Raw genomic sequence first — 22,638 nt, forward strand, 5'->3', positions numbered from 1 at the left:
GAAATTGCCGCTTCCATTTATGGGTGTTATAGAAGTGTGTTGTTGAAAACAGGCAATGAGGTATATTCAAGGTGAATTACCTGTCTTCGCTGAAGCGGCCAAGAGTGGAGACACAAAGCACCTTGGGGTCAACATAATCAATGGAGAACTCCTCCGCAGGCACTGCATACACTTTGTACTATCAGGAGAAAACGTGTTTATTTAAAAAAAAATTACGTTGCAGTCTGCTTTATGAACCATAATGATTTTTTTGCGGAAACGTTTCTCTCACCAGCAGGAATGAGGCTGTGGAAATTTGCAGGAGAAGGTCTGTCCTATGAGAGAGCTGCAGCGCTGCCACCTGATTACTGCTGTCCACTGCCACACTCCGGCACAGGAAGCTACAGGGGTTCAAAGATACTACAGCTACAAACATGTATAATCTACAACTGCAATTACCTGCAATTTTTTTCACACACTGAATAGACCATGACAACATATCTCTTTAGAAGCTGGAGCAACAAGTGCAGGACTTACCTGTAGGCACAACTGTAAATATTAACCCTGGCCGGGATCTGGCCTTCTAGCTGACCGCCGATGACTATGTTGACATTCTGGACAGCATCCACCTCGCTGGCGTACTCCAGCACCAGAGCGTATGGGCCAGAGTGAGGAACACGCAAACTCAGCTGAAGCTGAGACTATAGGACGCATGAACAGAACAAAAAATGGACTAGGAATGATTTTGAGAGAATTAAAATTACGAGGAAAGGTCAAAAGGAAGTTCAAGAAGTTACTTGAAAGATGACACAGGTATAATCTTTGATTCTGGACCTTAGTTTAGTGTTCAACCCTTTTATACTGTAAAGGTAGAGTCTATAATACCGAAATCGGTGGGTACATTGCAGATGTATTAAGTCGTGGCTTCCCACCTGTCTGCCACTGAGATCAGCCATCTCCGGGTGATCCGGGGTGGGACGCCGCACACGAGCCTGCCTCCTCCTGCGCCCACTGCGGCTGGAGAGCCTTCCCTGTGAACCCAGTGCCGAGCTAAAGCCGTCCATGGCCACATGCTTGTACAATAGACAGCTGAGACAGAGACACACGGACATAGTCAGATTCAGCATGAATGGTAAAAGATTATTTCATCATCATCCTATTTTAGCTGCTATTTGATGGTTGTCCCATTTTGATTGTCTGCTCAGAGCACTGGGGGATTTTTCTACTTCCCCTTCATCTGTATGTGATGAATGCAACCTTTGACCACTGAAATCTCATCCCAATGGCTGTTACTGTCGGAGGCATTATAAACCCTCATCTCCATTATGATTATAATATTATATGACTTCTGTAGGACCATGTTAAGATAAATCAATCTAGAAATCTTTGTCTGAAAACTAAGTGGTGAGTATGAATGGACCGCAACAAATTGCTGAACAGAATTATTAAATAATTACTTTGCGTTCCTGTCTGCGGAGGGCAGGTAAGTGCAGGGCTCTGTGATCTTCTCCTGCAGCAGAGGTGCTTCATAGTACTCCCTGGGCAGCAGCACTAAATAGTCCTGAGAAGTGAGAGGGATACTGTCTATATTAGGAGTTCAGTATAGGTTATTTTTAATCAAAACCAAATTGGGTAAAATGCACTTTTTAAACGATGACTTCTACATCAGAGTCTTCCTCACCAGCAGTATCCCCTCGGCCTTGATGTGAATGATCCATTTCCCAGGAGTCAAAGCAAAGGGCTCGGCAAAGCCCTCTCCTGGGACGGTGAGGAAGGATGGCGAGCGACTCTCTGGGAATATGACTTCCTTACTCTGGTCTGACCCTGTGGCCAAAGAGTCATTTTAAACACTTAACAGAAATACACCACTGCTGATTGCAATAATATCAGAGAAACTCATGTAAGCTTACATGTAACTGTCAGTAAGGGAATGATTTACTTTTTTCTTAATGATGGGTTAGTTTGTGGAATGAAAAAGATGATTCACCTGCAGTGCCTTTGTTATCGGTAGCCCTGACGCTACCAGTCACACTGGAGTTGCTTGGGTTAAGGAATCGCAGAACCACACGGAACAAGTGCTGCCTCCCTTCCCTTGGGTCAACATGCACTGCTACTCTGACGTCACTCTGCGGGGGGGGGGGGGGGGGGGGGGGCGAGAGCGACACACAACTGACTGCTTCAGCACACACAGGTTGGAGGTGACGATGATGAGGGTGTAACAGAGAGGGTTAAAAATCATGTCCGGTGAACGGAGAAGGGAAACAGACAAGGGCTGGTTAATCAACAGGCAGCGAGCAAGGTGACGAGAGGGAAATACGTCCAAAAATGGAGGCAGGCCCTTCACTTACAGTCACAGCAAGACTGATAGCCAGCTTCATCCACCACCAAGATCCTTGCTCGCACTCGTTTTCTCCCCCTTTGTTTGGGGGTTGCGTAGCGCATTACAATATGGAAAGGGCCAGGAAAGCCAAGGGAAAGTGTTAGGATCACGTCCGGCTGAAGAGAGATAGGGTTAGATATAGGGGAGCTGGTATCCACATTCTTACATCAGCCCTGATATAAAGAGAGGCTTGTGTCTTGAAAGCAGAAAAATCAGTGAAGAGGTAAAAGCTAAAAGAATCACAGTGGGATCAGAACAGACTGAAAAAGGATTAAAAAAAGGAAGATACAAAGTTCTTGAAGTGGTAGATCATAAAAGAATTTCCAAGCCATAATGGAATTTATAATCACAAGTCATTCAATTCATTAAGGTGCTCATTTGAATACGTACTCACCTGTGCGGGGGACATTATAGCATAACCTCGCCAGCTGAAATCTGGGAACTCTTGTGGGCTATAACCGAAGCGCACCGGTCTGGCGTTTGGAGAAGTGCCATCCTCAACCTCAAACTTCAGCTGGTGCAAAGAAGGGAAGAAGTAGCTCGGTGCTGGCCTATAACAAGTTACACGAGAATATAAATAAAAAAAAACCATTACGTTAATCACAATGGCACAAAATGTAGTTTTGTCAGAATCGAAATGAATTAAAATCTGCCGTGTCTTACTCGGTGCATTTCCGGCCAACTATGTTCTTCCGACATTGACACTTCCCTGATGTCTCATCACACGCCATGGCAATGGCCCCGCCTACATCACACTGACAACCTATCAGGCAAAGAAAAAGGAGGTTATTATTTGTAGGGATGAAATCTATTTTCTCAATGTTGATTCTATGAACCACTCAGGACCCTGACAAATCTATTTAAGCTATAGATGACTCTATGGCTCACGATTCTCGGATTGATAAGTGAAGTTTAGCAGCTGCGACATGACAGCAGTGGCTACAATCTAATCTTATGGGGCAACTGCCACAGTTCATGAAATGTCCACTAAAACCCGTCAAAAAATGAGGATGAGTGAAGAATGTCCCCAGCAGAGCCCTGTTGATTAGACGGGGACATTCTCCGACGTGGTCACACAGCATTGTGTAGTGTCCAAGGAATCACCTGTGGACAGATGTTGAATACCAGTATCGGGCATCAACAGGTTCGACTCTTTACTACAGCATAGGTATGGTTTATTTGAGTGAAACTCTTCCATCTTCCTGCAACAAGTCTCATGAGACCTGAGTGAGTAATGTTGCCAGACTCTTAGCAAAGACCCAGAATAACAATTTACGCCTTTTATTGATGACAAAACCCCTTTGTAGTGGCCATGTCATAGACTGGCGCAGTTGCCCCATAAGAATACACAGCCTGTTTGTTTATGTGCCAGAAAATGGTAGACAGTAAATGCAAGTGAATAGGATGTTAGGATATTTTTCTTACCCTGACAGCCGAAGTAATTCTTTTTCTGCTGCATGAAGTATCCGTCCTTACAGGTGTCACACCAGTGTCCACATGCGAAAGGCTTACAGTGACACTGTCCACTTTTCTAGGCCAACAGATCATCGGGAGAAAATGTGATTGTGGAAAAGCAGAGCAGTAAGAAGTGCAGCATGTGACTTTGAACTTCAATGAAACTCAATTTGATTAATTCCTCCGTGTCAGTCACCGGCGGCGGTATTATTATCACTGCTTGTGCTGTATCACTCACCTGTTCACACTCTCCAACACCACTCAGCGTCCCTTTCAAATCACACCCACACTCTGGTATGAGAGAGGGAGACAGAGCGAGAGGGGTGAAGGGTAATGAAAACGTGAAAGAGGGGGGGGGGATCTACAGTGAATAGACCCTGATTACAGGATTTTGACACTTTCATGGGTGAAACGCAAACGCACAAAACCCTCCAATCTGCAAAGATCTGTACATCAAAAGGTCCAGAAGAGCTTTACTGCCAGGGCTCGCTTTCAACCCAGAGGAAAAATGTCCGGCCCCCGGTCAACCAGAGGCATTCTTAGGATATTAAAAGCTCCCTTCTTTTCTTGTGTCTTCAGGCAGCGTGGTAGCTATAACATTCTTGCTGGAGAGCAGAACTGTAACATTAGACAGGAACTCCAGACAAAGCCTGAAACTCTTTCCTCAGAGGCTGAACAATAAGTATTTCCAGTGGAGTATTTTTTATGCGCGTGGAGAATGGACAAAGCACCAGTCCGGAGGTATTACATGTTTTTAATGTGCCACCAGATACTCATTACTGCTCTGTCACAGTTTGAATCCCAGCAGCTCCACACTGGAACTACTCAGCAGGAATTGGCCTGTATTAACGTCTTATTCCTCAGCTCCCCTCTGTGGGACAGGAAGGCAGACCTGGCCTTGTTGACAGGGTTGTGTTGACATATCCTCTGGGTTAGAGAGGTCGAGACCCATATCAGTACCGTGACAGATTGCTACTGGATGGATGGATTTGTATTTACTACTGGCGATTTAATACAGTGGGAAAAAATGGGGTCAGTGACCAGAACTAATGCGCCTTAACTCTTAAGTCTGGTTGAGTTGTCCGTTTTAATTCCAGTCACTTACCTGAGCAGCCACGAGGGTTCTCGGTAGCCAGATTCCAGTACAGAGGTTTACACATGTCGCACAAGGTTCCCTTTACGTTTGGTAGGCACAGGCAGTGGCCCTGAATCAACAGATAAGGAACATAAAGATAACTGGCGGCTACTTTGGAATGCTGAATTATATTTGTTAATAAGTACATTTTGAAATTAATCACGAATGTCTTCAGAATTTACGATATAGCAGGAAATTGGCTGCTTTTCTTTCATTCAAACAAGAACATAATACGTGCCAAAAATAAAAGGAAGAACACAACCTTCCAGATTGACATGAAATTAGATCAGTTGTTGTGGTTTTTCCTTCCTCTTCTAAATGGCAGGAAGTATCTTTTCCTTCTTTTAATTACATTTACATTTCAGGGGGAAAAAACACACGTCCTTGTAAAATCAGCAGCAAAGTTCTCTTTTCATCTAGGACTGTTGTAGTCTGTGTAAAACCACACCCAGAGGGCCGGTGCTGACGTTAGGCTGTAACCTCTTCAGTTGGTTAAAGGTTGGGATGTGGTAAAAAAATTAAAGTTTTATTGAGAGTGGCATACCGTTTGAGGATTGGCGACCTCGGTCCCTGCAACATTGCAACGGCTTATGGGAGCTAAAAGGATAAAATGAGGGAAGAATTAAAGAAAAACATGAGAATAAGTGCATTACATGCCTTTTTCTGCACTGTTAAATATAGCAGGGGTTCCCAAAACTGTTCTGTGAGAAGAGTTGTTTAAGAAACGGATAATAAACGGGTGTGATGTGCCGAGGTAATGACCCTCTCTTGTATCCTCTTTCGGCTGAGGCCTGATATAATATGACAACAAAACGCTCGGCTACACAACTCATATAAATTATTTTAAAATTGTTTTAGTCTATTGGATGGCATCTCTAACCCCCACTTTGCGAACCCCCGACATATAGAACAAGGTTGTTCAAATATTTTAAAACACATGGAACAACTTAATAAAATTTACATTCCTAAATAATTTGCTTAAGTAATAACTATAGCTTCGGTGCAAAAAAAAGGCTGCATGTATGGTGCTGTGTGTTTACCTGCACATTGAGGGAACCTGAGTCCAGACACACAGCGGTCACACTGCTGCCCCACCACCCCTGCCAAACACAGACACTGACCCGACACTGGGTTGCATATGTTGCCATGGGATCCTTCGGGTGAACATTGGCAGGCTGGTGACAGGAAACAACTTTGCTAAGAACATTAGATAATAATAGCTATACTGTTATCAAATATAATTCCATAAAAGGAAGGAATCCAAATATATCTCGTGTTTAAGTTCATTTGAGTGCTGTGCAGATTACATGAATTTGGATGACGCGGTGGGATTTGATGGGACACTGTGGGAGAGCGAGGACGTTCGCTCCACAGAGTCATGAGAAGAGGCCACAGTTAAGTCCCGTGAAACCAGCATTCACATTTTTTCCACCACCACTCAGACCAGCGGAGGTTACAGGCACCCACTGGTTTTGTCGATCATGATTACACTGGTGGGGTATTGAGGGAGCTGGATCCCACTCACCAGCACAGTCCGGGTAGCCGTAGTAGCCTGGTGCACACTGGTCACACTCCTGCCCCTCGTAGTTAAGCAGGCAAACACACTGACCCTCCGGAGTGCAGACCCTGTCCGCCACACCGGCTCCATCACAAACGCATCCTGGAAGATGAGGAAAAAGACGTCAGCTGATGCCATTATACATTATTAGATTCTTATTATTCCTCACAGAAACCAAAATGATCATTATATGGCTCTTTAATGCACACAGCTGATAAAGCAAATGGCATAACATGATGAGAGAATACACAATAAAGCATTATTTTTATCATACTTGATCAAAGTGGATCCTAACCCTAACCCAGCTCTCACTGCAGTCCCAACTGACTAACGCTATCACAGGAACACCTGAACTTAAATCCTCACTGACGGACAACAACATTTAGGACCATCAGACTGTTATGTGTAACAACTGCTAGAGCTCTGCTGTCAGTGGCAAAACTTTCGGGATTTGCACAATAAAATTAAATTTTTTGCACATTCACTCCTATGCCTCCCCCTCAATTTCTCTATATACACTAAGTAAAAGGAATATCCTTGGTTCGAAAGATTCAAACTTACGACTGCACTGCGGGTAGTAATAGTGTCCATCAGCACAGCGGTCACAGTTTTCTCCATCAAACTGTGGCCTGCAGATACACCTTCCAGAGCCCACTTCACAACCGGCTGATGTCCTTTCATCGCACCTGCAGGCTGGGGGAGATCATGTTTGAATGATGAAATTATATAGATGTACAAATATGACCACATATTTACAAGTGCATCACTGTAGACGCATACATAAATGAATGCCATAAACAAAGACTGCGATTTGTAGGGTGATGAGGGGGGACGCCATTCCCTTTAAACCATGTGACCAACACTGAATGCCCCTTGATAACCTCTCACAACTCTTATTCCCTCTCAGCCACCCCCCCCCCCCCACACCCCCTATCCCCTATGAGAGAGAGAGCTGCGTGTGAAGATAGAAAATTCATATGTGCAGGTGAACATTCTACAGCTACATAGGTCGTCAGCAGCACCCGCAGGAATCCTACCCATTTTGCTGGCTGTTAAAACATTCATAAAGATGATAAAGTCTTCAGCAGGAAGTATAAGCTCAAATATTCAACTATTCAACCATGCACGATCTCAAATCAAGTGATCTCAATAGCAAACAAATCAAAGTGGATCATGGGATATTACAGTGTATATGCAGTTGGTTAGGGCTTTTGAGATCATTTTAGATCCGTAATGTTGGAGTGCCAAAAGTCCTCAGCTCTGACTTTAAAATGACCAAAGCATGTCTCTGCGTGGAGTATACATTCAGTGTTTTATAATTGTATGGCTTTTTAGAAGTTACACTTGCTTTATTTACAATGATACATGCTGGTGTTGTATAATTTCAGTCTTATTATTATTTACTCTGTAAAAAACATTGTGGTTTATTTATTTCAAAATAAAGGTCATGTTTCAGTCTGAAAAGTAACTATGATGAGGTCGAGATGTCAATTTTGTGAAGGCGAATGGGGATGATGATTCCTTCTCACCCTGGCAGTTGGGGTAAACATGGTATCCAGGTTGACAGCGGTCGCATCGCTCCCCCCCCACACCCTCACGGCAGAGGCAGCGCCCCGAAGAGTCACAGACTGTAGGCACAGTTCCTCTGTAGTCGCATTCACACTCTGTGCACAAACACATTAAATATATTCATTTCATCAATAAAAGTCCTAACTAATTGAATCACTATTAAAATTCGAATATTTTGTTGAATTCTGAAGCCTGCTTACAAATTAGCCTGAGCTTTTTCTTTGATGCAGAATGAATGACAAATACGTTCAGCACTTGAACTATTCTCCTGTTGTGGCACACAGTGGTACAGCCTTACTGGTGCCCACATCTTGCCAAGCTTCGCCTGGTATTGGTATGTGAATCGACTTGGCGCTCATACAGGACAGCCACCAGCCCAGAGAGAAGTCTCTGTGTCCCTATAAGCGGCTCCAACATTAAAATCAGCTTTTTCAAAGGCTGCAGATGAATTTCCTTCTATCTCAGTTCACAGTTACACAGACAGGTTTGAAAACAGCGTACATTGTTTTACAAATAATAAGCCAGAAAAAGTAAAGGGCCAAAGGTCTTTGTTTAGATTGAGATGCCATATTAATAAGAATGAGTTTCCCAGCTTAGATGAAACCAGAAAAGGGAATTGAACAGGGAGGGGTCATAACTAATAATAGCCTGGTCAGCTCTCATTGCTCTCACTGCAGTCCCAACTGACTAACGCTATCACAGGAACACTTGAACTTAAATCCTCACTGACGGACAACAACATTTAGGACCATCAGACTGTTATGTGTAAGAACTGCTAGAGCTCTGCTGCCAGTGGCAAAACTTTCGGGATTTGCACAATAACATTACATTTTTAGCACATTCACTCCTTACTTCAGCCTCAATTTCTCTATATACACACTCGGTAAAATGAATATCCTTGATTTGAAAGATTCAAACTTACGACTGCACTGCGGGTAGTAATAGTGTCCATCAGCACAGCGGTCACAGTTTTCTCCATCAAACTGTGGCCTGCAGATACACCTTCCAGAGCCCACTTCACAACCGGCTGATGTCCTTTCATCGCACCTGCAGGCTGGGGGAGATCATGTTTGAATGATGAAATTATATAAATGTACAAATATGACCACATATTTACAAGTGCATCACGGTAGACGAATATATAAATGACTGCCATAAACACAGTCTGCGAGTTGTAGGGTGATGAGGGGGGACGCCATTCCCTTTAAACCATGTGACCAACACTGAAAGCCCCTTGATAACCTCTCACAACTGTTATTCCCTCTCAGCCACCCCCCCATCCCCTATGACAGAGAGAGCTGCGTGTGAAGATAGAGAATTATATATGATGGTGAACATTCTACAGTTACATAGGTCGTCAGCAGCACCCGCAGGAATCCTACCCACTTTGCTGGCCGTTGAAACATTCATAAGAAGATAAAGTCTTCAGCAGGAAGTATAAACTCAAATATTCAACTATTCAACCATGCAAGATCTCAAAACAAGAGATCTCAATAGCAAACAAATCAAAGTGGATCATGGGATATCACAGAGTAAATGCAGTTGGTTTGGGCTTTTGAGATCATTTTAGATCCATAATGTTGGAGCGCCAAAAGTCCTCAGCTCTGACTTTAAAATGACCAAAGCATGTCTCTGCGTGGAGTATACATTTACTGTTTTATAATTGTATGGCTTTTTAGAAGTTACACTTGCTTTATATACAATGATACATTCTGGTGTTGTACAATTTCAGTCTTATTATTATTTACTCTGTATTGTTTATTGATTATTTTAACTGTTTTATTATCTTTTAAAATGCATGAGCGCATAGGTTTATTCATAATCTTTTATAATTTTGACAATTGCTTGGGAAGCATTTTGTATTGCAATTAATTTGTTTTAAAAGTGCTATATAATGAAGTTTGATTAATGGATTATTAATCCAGTAACTACTGCACGTAGTCTCATGCAGTCAAAAAGATGAATCATTAAATACAAAGTTGCAGAATAAACCATTATTTGCACACAAAGCTCTTCTGTGTCATTCCTGTAATCAATCCAAAATATCAAGTAGCTACACTGTCAACATTTACTCCTCCGGTCTGCTGCCTATGCTTATGAGAACATGATGGTTTATTTACTTAAAATAAAGGTCATGTTTCAGTCTGAAAAGTAACTATGATGAGGTTGTGCTTGTGCATTTTGTGAAGGCGAATGGGGATGATGATTCTTTCTCACCCTGGCAGTTGGGGTAAACATGGTATCCAGGTTGACAGCGGTCGCATCGCTCCCCCCCCACACCCTCACGGCAGAGGCAGCGCCCCGAAGAGTCGCAGACCGTAGGCACAGTTCCTCTGTAGTCGCATTCACACTCTGTGCACAAACACATTAAATATATTTATTTCATCAATAAAAGTTCTAACTCATTGAATCACGATTAAAATTCGAATATTTTGTTGAATCCTGAAGCCTGCTTACAAATGAGCCTGAGCTTTTTTCTTTGATGCAGAAGGAATGACAAATACTTTCAGCACTTGAACTATTCTCCTGTTGTGGCACACAGTGGTACAGCCTTACTGGTGCCCACATCTTGCCAAGCTTCGCCTGGTATTGGTATGTGAATCAACTTGGCGCTCATACAGGACAGCCACCAGCCCAGAGAGAAGTCTCTTTGTCCCTATAAGCGGCTCCAACATTAAAATCAGCTTTTTCAAAGGCTGCAGATGAAATTCCTTCTCACTCAGCTCACAGTTACACAGACAGGTTTGAAGACAGCGTACATTGTTTTACAAATTATAAGCCAGAAAAAGTAAAGGGCCAAAAGGTCTTTGTTTTGATAGAGATGCCATATTAATAAAAATGAGTTTCCTAGCTTAGATGAAACCAGAAAAGGGAATTTAGCGGGGGGGGTCATAACTAATAATAGCCTGGTCAGCTCTCATTGCTCTCACTGCAGTCCCAACTGACTAACGCTATCACAGGAACACCTGAACTTAAATCCTCACTGACGGACAACAACATTTAGGACCCTCAGACTGTTATGTGTAAGAACTGCTAGAGCTCTGCTGTCATTGGCAAAACTTTCGGGATTTGCACAATAAAATTAAATTTTTAGCACATTCACTCCTTACTTCAGCCTCAATTTCTCTATATACACTAGGTAAAATGAATATCCTTGATTTGAAAGATTCAAACTTACGACTGCACTGCGGGTAGTAATAGTGTCCATCAGCACAGCGATCACAGTTTTCTCCATCAAACTGTGGCCTGCAGATACACCTTCCAGAGCCCACTTCACAACCGGCTGATGTCCTTTCATCGCACCTGCAGGCTGGGGGAGATCATGTTTGAATGATGAAATTATATAAATGCACAAATATGACCACATATTTACAAGTGCATCACTGTAGACGAATATTTAAATGAATGCCATAAACACAGTCGGCGATTTGTAGGGTGATGAGGGGGGACGCCATTCCCTTTAAACCATGTGACCAACACTGAAAGCCCCTTGATAACCTCTAACAACATTTATTCCCTCTCAGCCACACCCCCTATCCCTATGAGAGAGAGTGCTGCAAGTGAAGATAAAGAATTATATGTGCAGGTGAACATTCTACAGTTACATAGGTCGTCAGCAGCACCCGCAGGAATCCTACCCATTTTGCTGGCTGTTAAAACATTCATAAAGATGATAAAGTCTTCAGCAGGAAGTATAAACTCAAATATTTAACTATTCAACCATGCATGATCTCAAATCAAGAGATGTCAATAGCAAACAAATCAAAGTGGATCATGGGATATTACAGTGTATATGCAGTTGGTTTGGGCTTTTGAGATCATTTTAGATCCGTAATGTTGGAGTGCCAAAAGTCCTCAGCTCTGACTTTAAAATGACCAAAGCATGTCTCTGCGTGGAGTATACATTCAGTGTTTTATAATTGTATGGCTTTTTAGAAGTTACACTTGCTTTATTTACAATGATACATGCTGGTGTTGTATAATTTCAGTCTTATTATTATTTACTCTGTAATAAACATTATGGTTTATTTATTTCAAAATAAAGGTCATGTTTCAGTCTGAAAAGTAACTATGATGAGGTTGTGTTTGTGCATTTTGTGAAGGCGAATGGGGATGATGATTCCTTCTCACCCTGGCAGTTGGGGTAAACATGGTATCCAGGTTGACAGCGGTCGCATCGCTCCCCCCCCACACCCTCACGGCAGAGGCAGCGCCCCGAAGAGTCACAGACCGTAGGCACAGTTCCTCTGTAGTCGCATTCACACTCTGTGCACAAACACATTAAATATATTCATTTCATCAATAAAAGTCCTAACTAATTGAATCACTATTAAAATTCAAAGTTATTTTGTTGAATCCTGAAGCCTGCTTACAAATGAGCCTGAGCTTTTTTCTTTGATGCAGAAGGAATGACAAATACTTTCAGCACTTGAACTATTCTCCTGTTGTGGCACACAGTGGTACAGCCTTACTGGTGCCCACATCTTGCCAAGCTTCGCCTGGTATTGGTATGTGAATAGACTTTGCACTCATACAGGACAGCCACCAGCCCAGAGAGAAGTCTCTTTGTCCCTACAAGCGGCTCCAACATTAAAATCAGCTTTTTCAAAGGCTGCAGATGAAATTCCTTCTCACTCAGTTCACAGTTACACAGACAGGTTTGAAGACAGCGTACATTGTTTTACAAATTATAAGCCAGAAAAAGTAAAGGGCCAAAGGTCTTTGTTAAGATGGAGATGCCATATTAATAAGAATGAGTTTCCCAGCTCAGATGAAACCAGAAAAGGTAATTTAGCAGGGGGGGTCATAACTAATAATAGCCTGGTCAGCTCTCACTGCTCTCACTGCAGTCCCAACTGACTAACGCTATCACGGGAACACTTGAACTTGAATCCTCACTGACGGACAACAACATTTAGGACCATCAGACTGTTATGTGTAAGAACTGCTAGAGCTCTGCTGTCAGTGGCAAAACTTTCGGGATTTGCATAATAAAATTACATTTTTAGCACATTCACTCCTTACTTCAGCCTCAATTTCTCTATATACACTCGGTAAAATGAATATCCTTGATTCGAAAGATTCAAACTTACGACTGCACTGCGGGTAGTAATAGTGTCCATCAGCACAGCGGTCACAGTTTTCTCCATCAAACTGTGGCCTGCAGATACACCTTCCAGAGCCCACTTCACAACCGGCTGATGTCCTTTCATCGCACCTGCAGGCTGGGGGAGATCATGTTTGCATGATGAAATTATATAGATGTACAAATATGACCACATATTTACAAGTGCATCACTGTAGACGCATACATAAATGAATGCCATAAACAAAGACTGCGATTTGTAGGGTGATGAGGGGGGACGCCATTCCCTTTAAACCATGTGACCAACACTGAATGCCCCTTGATAACCTCTCACAATTCTTATTCCCTCTCAGCCACCCCCCCCCCCCCCCCCCCCCACACCCCCTATCCCCTATGAGAGAGAGAGCTGCGTGTGAAGATAGAAAATTCATATGTGCAGGTGAACATTCTACAGCTACATAGGTCGTCAGCAGCACCCGCAGGAATCCTACCCATTTTGCTGGCTGTTAAAACATCCATAAAGATGATAAAGTCTTCAGCAGGAAGTATAAGCTCAAATATTCAACTATTCAACCATGCAAGATCTCAAAACAAGAGATGTCAATAGCAAACAAATCAAAGTGGATCATGGGATATCACAGTGTATATGCAGTTGGTTTGGGTTTTTGAGATCATTTTAGATCCATAATGTTGGAGCGCCAAAAGTCCTCAGCTCTGACTTTAAAATGACCAAAGCATGTCTCTGCGTGGAGTATACATTAAGTGTTTTTATAATTGTATGGCTTTTTAGAGGTTACACTTGCTTTATTTACAATGATACATGCTGGTGTTGTATAATTTCAGTCTTATTATTATTTACTCTGTAATAAACATTATGGTTTATTTATTTCAAAATAAAGGTCATGTTTCAGTCTGAAAAGTAACTATGATGAGGTTGTGCTTGTGCATTTTGTGAAGGCGAATGGGGATGATGATTCCTTCTCACCCTGGCAGTTGGGGTAAACATGGTAACCAGGTTGACAGCTGTCGCATCGCTCCCCCCCCACACCCTCACGGCAGAGGCAGCGCCCCGAAGAGTCGCAGACTGTAGGCACAGTTCCTCTGTAGTCGCATTCACACTCTGTGCACAAACGCATATATTTATTTCATCAATAAAAGTCCAAACTAATTTAATCACTATTAAAATTTGAATATTTTGTTAGATGAAACCAGAAAAGGGAATTTAGCAGGGGGGATCATAACTAATAATAGCCTGTTCTCGCTGCTCTCACTGCAGTCCCAACTGACTAACGCTATCACGGGAACACTTGAGCTTAAATCCTCACTGACGGACAACAACATTTAGGACCATCAGACTGTTATGTGTAACAACTGCTAGAGCTCTGCTGTCAGTGAGCAGAAGATTTACACAGTCTGACTATATGTCATACAAGTATTTTAACCCTCCCCTTCAAACCCAGTCATAAAACAGAATAGTGCCAGTTCTGTTTTCATAACCTGAGAACATGACCTACCCTATGTATTTGTTTAAGACTTGCTTGACTGACCCCTGTCAAATGCTCCTTACATTTAACTCAGTCAGACTCAGTGGGGCCTTAAATGGTCTGAAGTCCTTTCTAACAACCTGCACCAAATATGATGCAAGACAGTCAAGGACTGCACCGTAAAAAAATAAAACTACTAAACACAGCATAACCATATAATCAACTCTATAGCAGCAAAACATATCAGATGGAATAAGACTCACGCTGACAGTATGGTGAGCCGAAATACCCCAGAGGACAGACTGTGGGCTCTGTGCAAAGACAAAAAAAAAGATGGAAAAAATAATCAGAAAAGAAGATCAACTTAGAGAATTTTAAATGATTGTTCAATTAGAAATTACTAAATCTACTTACCCACAAAAGGACCTGCGGGGGATTTGGTGGTCACTGGGTATATGGGATATCCTGATTTCAAAGGACAGGTACAAAGTAAAGATAAAGAATAATTGATTTTGCTGCAAATACTAAAAAGCACAAAAAGCTAAACACATACATAAACAAACATTATTACTAAGATATTGTTATAAATATTGAGAAAAGAACTGCTTTACTTTTCTTGCAGAGGGATCAAATTGGATGATTGATACACTCACAGTCACAGATCTAGGTTGATGGATTTTCACAAAACTTCAATACATCAAATTCTGGTTCAGATCTTGATCATGGGTCAGACCCAGGATTATATTCTTCACTTTCTTCACTTTCTTCAACATTGTAAGTATTTTTCATAATTTTCACCCATTAACCACGATTCTTCTCTAGTGCTACTGTTACTTAACGTCTCCTAGCATTTAACATTTCCCATACTTTTCTCAACAACGGCCATTTACAGCAAAAGGGGTAAAATCTTGGTTTAAATGCTAAAATACACAAGTTGTAGAAATTCTATACAACTATAAAAACAGCAGAGAAGCTTCTCCCAAAACACAGACAGCCTCCTAATGACTGCATCTACATGTTTAGACCAGTCTGTCAGTGCACCAGGCTGGAGACGAGACCCACCGTTAAGAATAACCTCTTGTAATAAATCTAACGCTCATAAATTGTCTGGATCGGCGTACAACTAATTTAGAGTTTGTATGACATAAGAAAAAGTTCACCTGGGGCAGATTAAATTACTCTATAAAACTAATATTAAAGCAAAAAGAAATGTGATCTTTATATGGAATATTTTAACTAATTCAGTGAAATTAAAGCAAAATTACGATGTAAATCACATCTCTGAGAAAACCAATGAATGTCAGTTAGATGTTTATTCAAAGTCCAGGAGCACTGAAGTCGAACCCTGCGAGTTCATATAAAGAAATCCAACAGGCTTAGTCAAAGCCAGGGGGGGGAGGGGGGAGTATTCATTAATCTAACAGATGAAATACTGGCCATCTTATCTCAATATACTCTTGTAGCCTCCTGAATCAGAATCAGATAAGATTGGGAAATTATGTATGTCTTACATCTGCATGCTATATATTTGTTTGGATGGAGGTATGGTATGTGGAATGTGCAGTAATGGTTAGTCAATACAGTAACATGTATAGACAACCTTCTGCATACCACTTTCAAAAAAGCTTTGTCAAAAAAAAAGAAGGAGAAAACTAAAAGCCTGAAAGATAAAAGGCTAACAAAAGGTGATGAAACTGTACCCACCCATCAAAGGGCAGGTACAGTTTCTCCTGACCCCATATACATCCACACCCCGAGCTCCCACACACAGACAAAAGATCTTAATAAACATTGAAGTTGTCACTCATCCAAGACTCAGGGGTACAAGGGTAAGACCACCTGCACCTTCCAGTTTGACAGTGTGCTATATGACTTTCGAGATTTGCACAATAAAATACAAACTTTAGCACATTCACTCCTAGGCTTCCCCCTCAATTTATCTATATACACTAAGTAATATGAATATATCCTTAATTCGAAAGATTCAAACTTACGAATGCACTGCGGGTAGTTATAGTGTCCATCAGCACAGCGATCACAGTTTTCTCCAGCCAACTGTGGCCTGCAGATACACCTTCCAGAGCCCATTTCACAACCGGCTGTTGTCCTTTCATCGCACCTGCAGGCTGGGGGAGATCAGGTTATGCAGTTATATAAATGTAAAAAATATGACCACATATTTACGAGTGCATTACTGTAGACGTATATATAAATGAATGCCATAAACACTGTCAGTGATTCGTAGGGTGATGAGGGGGGAGGCCATTCCCTTTAAACCATGTGACCAGCACTGCATGCCCCTTGATAACCTCTAACAACTCTTATTCCCTCTCAGCCACCCCCCACCCCCCTATCCCCTTTGACAGGGAGTGCTGCGTGTGAAGAACATTCTACAGTAACATAGGTCTTCAGCAGCACCAGCAGAAATCCTACCCATTTTACTGGCCGTTGAAACATCAATAAAGAGGATAAAGTCTTCAGCAGGAAGTATAAACTCAAATACTCAACTACTCAACCATGCAAGATCTCAAATCGAGATATCTCAATATCAAACAATGATTCCTGAAACAAGCAGTGTTTCCACTGATGAGCTCACTTAATTGAGTTTTGGGATTCTGAGGTTTACTTAACAAAGTGCTCAGTGCAACCGGTTTAAATCCACTACTTTCTCGTGTCTAAACACAACTGGCCGCTATTTATATGGCGAGGAACAGCCACGGGCCATTAAAGTAATGTAAACAAGAGCAGAGCCCGGTTTAGCAATAATACAAGCGGTGGTGCCAGTGGTTGATCAATGGTGCCATTTGTGTCTGTCTCAAAAAAGACACTGATGCCTCTCCTTTGAGTTGAGCAATGTTTTGGCTTCACTTGTTAGTCATGCACCGTGTGTCAAATAGCTGCATGGTGAGATATTACGTAGTTCCCAAACAATCTGGTGCTTTTTGATTGAAACAGAATGAATGCACACAATTTGTTTTTAATGCTTTTATTAAAGCAGCAAAAGAAACTGAGGAAATTCTGCATTTTGTCTCAGCAAATCAAAACAAACCACTTCAATCACACATTCACATCTCCAGACTTCGGAGTTATCAGTTTGAGCAACCAATGAGTGAGAAAGTGACTCACGTATGCATCCATGGTGAGACTCAGGAGGGACGCCATAAGGTCTGTAGAAGCCTTCGATGCATCGCTCACAATTCACTCCATCGGTGTTGTGCTAAAGAAGAACACAAAATAATGTGTGAGGCATCAGCCACAAGACAATGAGACAGCTGAGGATCACAAGACTATTTTTTCACTGAGTTCGAATTTCTAGTTTTTCGATTTATTTACATACTTGCACGACCTGCATTTTAAAGGACACAGCATTTTTTAAATACTCTGCACAGTATTCCACATTATACTTTTACAACACCGAACATTACTTTATTTTGACACAACAATAAATTCTTGGAGTGGAAGGAGGAAAGTGTGTAAATGGAAAAAAAAAAGAAGAAGAATGTTTTGACCTCACAATCCCATGAGACACAGGCAACATGCAGTTCTTAATTTGTGTGCCATGTTCCACCCCTTCAACCGCAAGTATGCACACACACACACAGGAATCAGTTTGGACTTGATATGCATTTCATACCTGGCAGTTGATGCACACTCCCCCTCCGTCGTACCTGTCGAAGGTGTCTAAACTTGCTCCCCTCTTTTCCACCTCTGGGTCATAATAACAGTCAAATGCATGGGAGAAGCACTTGCAGGCTGAGGAGGAAAACCCCGAGACCCACACCCACACACATATAATTATTCTGTATGCCCCAGCAAATTCCCCCCCCTCCGACTCCCTTGTCCTTGTTTGAGCACCTTGTGCTACTTATTTTTCAAAAAGAGACTTATAAGTGTAGTTGTTAAGTATAAAGTGAAACTATAAAATCCAAACCAAACAGGACGGCACATCCTCTTCCTGTCTCCCGCCCGTGTGTCTCATTAATGTTTATGAACGGTGCGGATGTCTTTCCACTGCATGGCTGCACTGTTTGGATTACAGGGCTTCTTCATTTTACACTCTGCTTTTAGGGTTGCTACAAGGTCACGTGTATTTCACAAAGGGTAAGTAGTCCAAACCCATCAGAGCCCAGCTGATACATGGTCTGCTGGCTAACTGGGTGGATCACAGATAAACTGGCATGGGGGATGGTCTCACTAGGTTGTTGCCGGCCTGGTTAGCTGGCTCTCTAGCTGGCTAAGAATACACGAAGCAGTTATCCTATAGAGCTAGCTGTACACTGTGCTGTTACACATGCCACTTGAGGAATGTCTTCTCTACACTACTGAGGCGCTGTACAACACCAAACAGGGCTTAAATATCAAAGAGGACAATTCAGTCGAATGTGTGTGTGTGTGTGTGTGGGGGGGGGGGGGTTAGTGTGGGTCATTATTCAAAGGTTTTGTTTACGCGTCAACCGGAGTGCTGTACATGTATACTTACGCTGACAATCATTCGGGCTACTGTCGGTTGCGGCACGCCATGGTTTCTGGTTGAAACCCGGGCAGCAGCGGTCACATGACTCGCCGCAGGTGTTGTGTTTGCAGTCACACTGGAGTCTAGAGGCAGGAGATGAGATACATGGATTGAGTGTTTAGATTCTCATTAGCATTGGGTACACACAGACACAAGCTGTGATACAACACAACACCAAGGTTGTCACTATGTCCTTGAGCAAATCATCACATCTTGGAATATATTTAAAAAACTAGTTCCAAGGACAAGTTTCAAAGGAGCTTGGATAATAAAAATTCTTAAAAAATGGTCATATGTGTTGTATGGATTGTTAGTGAGGTGCCCTTATTTAGTAATTTAATTATACAGGACAAGGACACTTCAGGGACCAATCAGATTTATTCTGGGACCAATGCTCCCCTGATCCCACCCCTGAGAGCTATCATTCAAATTTCCCCAAGTTACCACAAAACCAGTCACTGGAGTGCATACCTCTACCCAACAGTCCCCTTAAATTCAATCAAGCTGCGCCTAATTGTACACACTCGTTAAAATCGGTACCCTGAACATGCCAGATTTATTCCATCGAGATCCATGAATTGTTCCTCAGAGAAATGAAAACAAAAGTGTTGACGAACGCCCCATCTCGCAATGTTAGCGAAGGTGGAAAAAAAAGACATTCCTGGATCTGCACCAAAAAGTTGTGGGTTCTTCCCTTGGTTGTGCCCTACCCCTCCACAAAATCCCATGGAAATCGGTTGATGGGTTTTTGCACAATCCTGCTAACTAAGAAACAAATAGACGCAAACATAGCCTCCTTTATGGAGGTAATAATCAACCACAATGAGGAATTCATGAAAATGACGTTGCTCTGTTGGTCCTAAACAGCACGTAATCCCTCATCTCTTTGTTTCCGCCGCTGTTTACAAAGTCAGGATGTGTAATCAGAGTGACTAAAATAATCTGCTGCTTTTTACAAGGTGGATGTCAGTGTACAAACATATGAGGGCATCCTCACGAACAATCCCTTCACTATCTGTGTGGTCTTTGTCTCTTTAAGGCAAAACAGTGGAGCACAGAGCGACTCTGTTAATGAAAACTTAGAAGTGAAATGATTAACCAGCTCCAGTCTGACTTCAAAGTTTACATTTTTGAAACACCCAAAACAAACCGGTTCAGGGAAATTAATTAGTGATGAAAGTATTGATGTGATAACAAAGAAACCTGGAGTGAGGATGATGATGACAATGATAATTAGCATTTCTTACCTGTCAGGGTTATCAGGGTTACGCCCCCCGCCACACACCTGTGCGTGTCCATGACAGACGCAGCGTCCGCCGATGCTGATGTCTTTGACACTATAGTAGTACTGTCAACACAGGAGGAAAATGTTATCATCACCACGCCATGTTAAAATAACGGCCGTGTCATCGGCAGCCCAGCAACATCCACCACAACAAAACACATGTCTGCCTCCGCTTGTCAGCGTAAGGAGAATCCTGCAGGTTGACAAGTTCAGACTTAAACCATGAGCCAAGAGCTGAGGCTGGATTCCATGGGGCGAATCAGTGCATGATAAGAACAACAAGAAAAAAATAAATGTAATAACCAACAGTTGACATCACTGATTTATTAAGAAAGTATCGATCAAGAGGCACTCGGTAGAGCACATACCTCCGCATAGGCCCAAACAAACACACAGAGGTGGAAAATACAACCTCCTTGTGAAGCCACAGCTCACATATACAACAAGGAGCATCGGCTTTAGTGTCATCACTCTGTCACTGCTGGTTTTTACTAACATACAGTTTATACTTTAAGGAAAGGTGCCATATTCGGCACCTGCAGCCCATTGGAGCTGTCCAAACCAGTAACCTCAGAGGAATGACTGTGATGATTGGACGGACAGGCCTGGCATCAGGCCTCATTGAGGATGAATGTGCGAGCGGAGGAGGACAGGCCTCTTTGTATGTGTCAGCAGAAAGGACGCTGGAGGCTGTCGGGGGTCAGAGCGGTCAAATTGGCTCCCCAAATGGGAAAACAGCAACTGCCAGCATGACACCTTTCTGTGAAGTCGTGGAGTTTGCGCTCTCACCCGGCGTGTTACAGAGGGGTCTCTCTGGGCCTTGGAGATGAGGTGGCCCAGCAGGGTGCTGGTGCGGAGGAAGTGTAGGCGGATGTTGGTGGCCTTCGTGAAATCTCGCAGCACTGGTGAGTAGGTGTAGTTTCTGGACCCCGGTCGACCGTTGACCAGAGACACCACAATCTGGATAAAATAGATATTTTTTACCAAATAGAATGTGACAAAGGTGGTTTTGTTTCTCACTGTTTGATGTGATATGTTACCTCTCCGTTCTCCAGAGGCACAGTCCGTGAGTACTCTGTGGTGCACACCTGGTCGTCATCATTTACCACACGAGCATTGGGCTGCTTTCTGAACTTTTCTAAACACTCACGTTTGGAATCTGCAAAAAATGTATGAATTCTGTACAGTTACCTTTAATCCCCAATGTACTTGCTAATTCCATTATAACATTCTGCAGGAGTTTTCACAGAATTTCCCAATATCGGCAATATTCTAAGAAATATTCTTAGAGCAATTTATATAATGTCTTATTCAGAATGAGGTCAATAGTCAAATATTTGGTTTCCATGTGAACATACACACAGACAGTTGTTGTGCTCAAGTGCTTACGTCAAGCTCCGGCATCTGATATTTGAGTGTTAGGTGCCAAAAAAAGTATTGTATCCCTTCATCAGACATTCAAATAAATAAATCTGAATTTGAAACTTGATAAATGAGGAAACAAATCCATCAAAAGCAAAACCTAAGGCTGCATTTAGCTTCTACGAAGTGAAGTAATGTGTGTGCACAGGTGTCCCCCTCCAGATAGAAGTCATCATAACTGAGACATGTTCATTCAAAGGTAGAATATTCTATTGTCAGTTTTAATTTTCCATCTTTCTCATACCCACACACAGACACACACACACACACACACACACACACACACACACACACACACACACACACACACACACACACACACACTGACACTCTTCCTGCCTTTAAGCAGGCTGATCAGTGAGGACGGTTTAAAAATGTGTCAGTAAACAAACCTTTTTTCCCCCTGCAGACATTTGACTTGTCTTGGCAGGTAAGGGTGTGTAATTAATAAGTTCAATGTTAGCTGTGAGACTTCCCGGGCCTCTGGTATTGTATGTGATGAATTGCTGAAATAGTTTAGTGGGACACCTAAAGAGATCTGAGCCGTGGTGGTCCCACACACATGTCTGCCAAGAAGAAGACATATTGTAGAGGAGTTTGACGATTTTAACAAGAGCAGCTAATAAGGTTTTAACAGCTGCTCATTTCTACATCAGTCAATCAATCAGACTTATTGTATTTTAATAGTACAATTCATATTTCATATGTTAATATGCATGTTGGCTCAACATACATATAAAGACAAACAAAATGCAAAAGGGAATCTTCTTTA

General features: G+C 42.3%; 1 protein-coding gene across 1 annotated transcript in view; it reads right to left on the reverse strand.

Annotated features, from left to right (window-relative positions):
- LOC128454079 (laminin subunit alpha-3) overlaps positions 1 to 22,638 on the reverse strand; it is a 57,813-nt gene that overhangs the window by 23,674 nt on the left and 11,501 nt on the right. Inside the window, exons 4-35 of the mRNA XM_053437252.1 lie at positions 21,485 to 21,603; positions 21,234 to 21,404; positions 20,407 to 20,507; positions 19,127 to 19,242; positions 18,281 to 18,399; positions 17,773 to 17,863; positions 16,641 to 16,772; positions 15,061 to 15,111; positions 14,910 to 14,957; positions 14,148 to 14,282; positions 13,170 to 13,301; positions 12,208 to 12,342; positions 11,255 to 11,386; positions 10,294 to 10,428; positions 8,999 to 9,130; positions 8,037 to 8,171; positions 7,069 to 7,200; positions 6,475 to 6,609; positions 5,990 to 6,124; positions 5,494 to 5,546; positions 4,920 to 5,019; positions 4,053 to 4,105; positions 3,785 to 3,890; positions 3,023 to 3,122; positions 2,754 to 2,910; positions 1,967 to 2,105; positions 1,661 to 1,803; positions 1,437 to 1,540; positions 912 to 1,068; positions 517 to 680; positions 272 to 380; positions 81 to 178 (exon numbers count right to left, since the gene is read on the reverse strand). Coding sequence (XP_053293227.1) covers positions 81 to 178; positions 272 to 380; positions 517 to 680; positions 912 to 1,068; positions 1,437 to 1,540; positions 1,661 to 1,803; positions 1,967 to 2,105; positions 2,754 to 2,910; positions 3,023 to 3,122; positions 3,785 to 3,890; positions 4,053 to 4,105; positions 4,920 to 5,019; positions 5,494 to 5,546; positions 5,990 to 6,124; positions 6,475 to 6,609; positions 7,069 to 7,200; positions 8,037 to 8,171; positions 8,999 to 9,130; positions 10,294 to 10,428; positions 11,255 to 11,386; positions 12,208 to 12,342; positions 13,170 to 13,301; positions 14,148 to 14,282; positions 14,910 to 14,957; positions 15,061 to 15,111; positions 16,641 to 16,772; positions 17,773 to 17,863; positions 18,281 to 18,399; positions 19,127 to 19,242; positions 20,407 to 20,507; positions 21,234 to 21,404; positions 21,485 to 21,603 — 3,769 coding nt within the window. The remainder of the gene's footprint in view (positions 1 to 80; positions 179 to 271; positions 381 to 516; positions 681 to 911; positions 1,069 to 1,436; positions 1,541 to 1,660; positions 1,804 to 1,966; positions 2,106 to 2,753; positions 2,911 to 3,022; positions 3,123 to 3,784; positions 3,891 to 4,052; positions 4,106 to 4,919; positions 5,020 to 5,493; positions 5,547 to 5,989; positions 6,125 to 6,474; positions 6,610 to 7,068; positions 7,201 to 8,036; positions 8,172 to 8,998; positions 9,131 to 10,293; positions 10,429 to 11,254; positions 11,387 to 12,207; positions 12,343 to 13,169; positions 13,302 to 14,147; positions 14,283 to 14,909; positions 14,958 to 15,060; positions 15,112 to 16,640; positions 16,773 to 17,772; positions 17,864 to 18,280; positions 18,400 to 19,126; positions 19,243 to 20,406; positions 20,508 to 21,233; positions 21,405 to 21,484; positions 21,604 to 22,638) is intronic.

This window comes from Pleuronectes platessa, chromosome 13 (genome assembly GCF_947347685.1).
Source record: "Pleuronectes platessa chromosome 13, fPlePla1.1, whole genome shotgun sequence".
NCBI lineage: Eukaryota > Metazoa > Chordata > Actinopteri > Pleuronectiformes > Pleuronectidae > Pleuronectes > Pleuronectes platessa.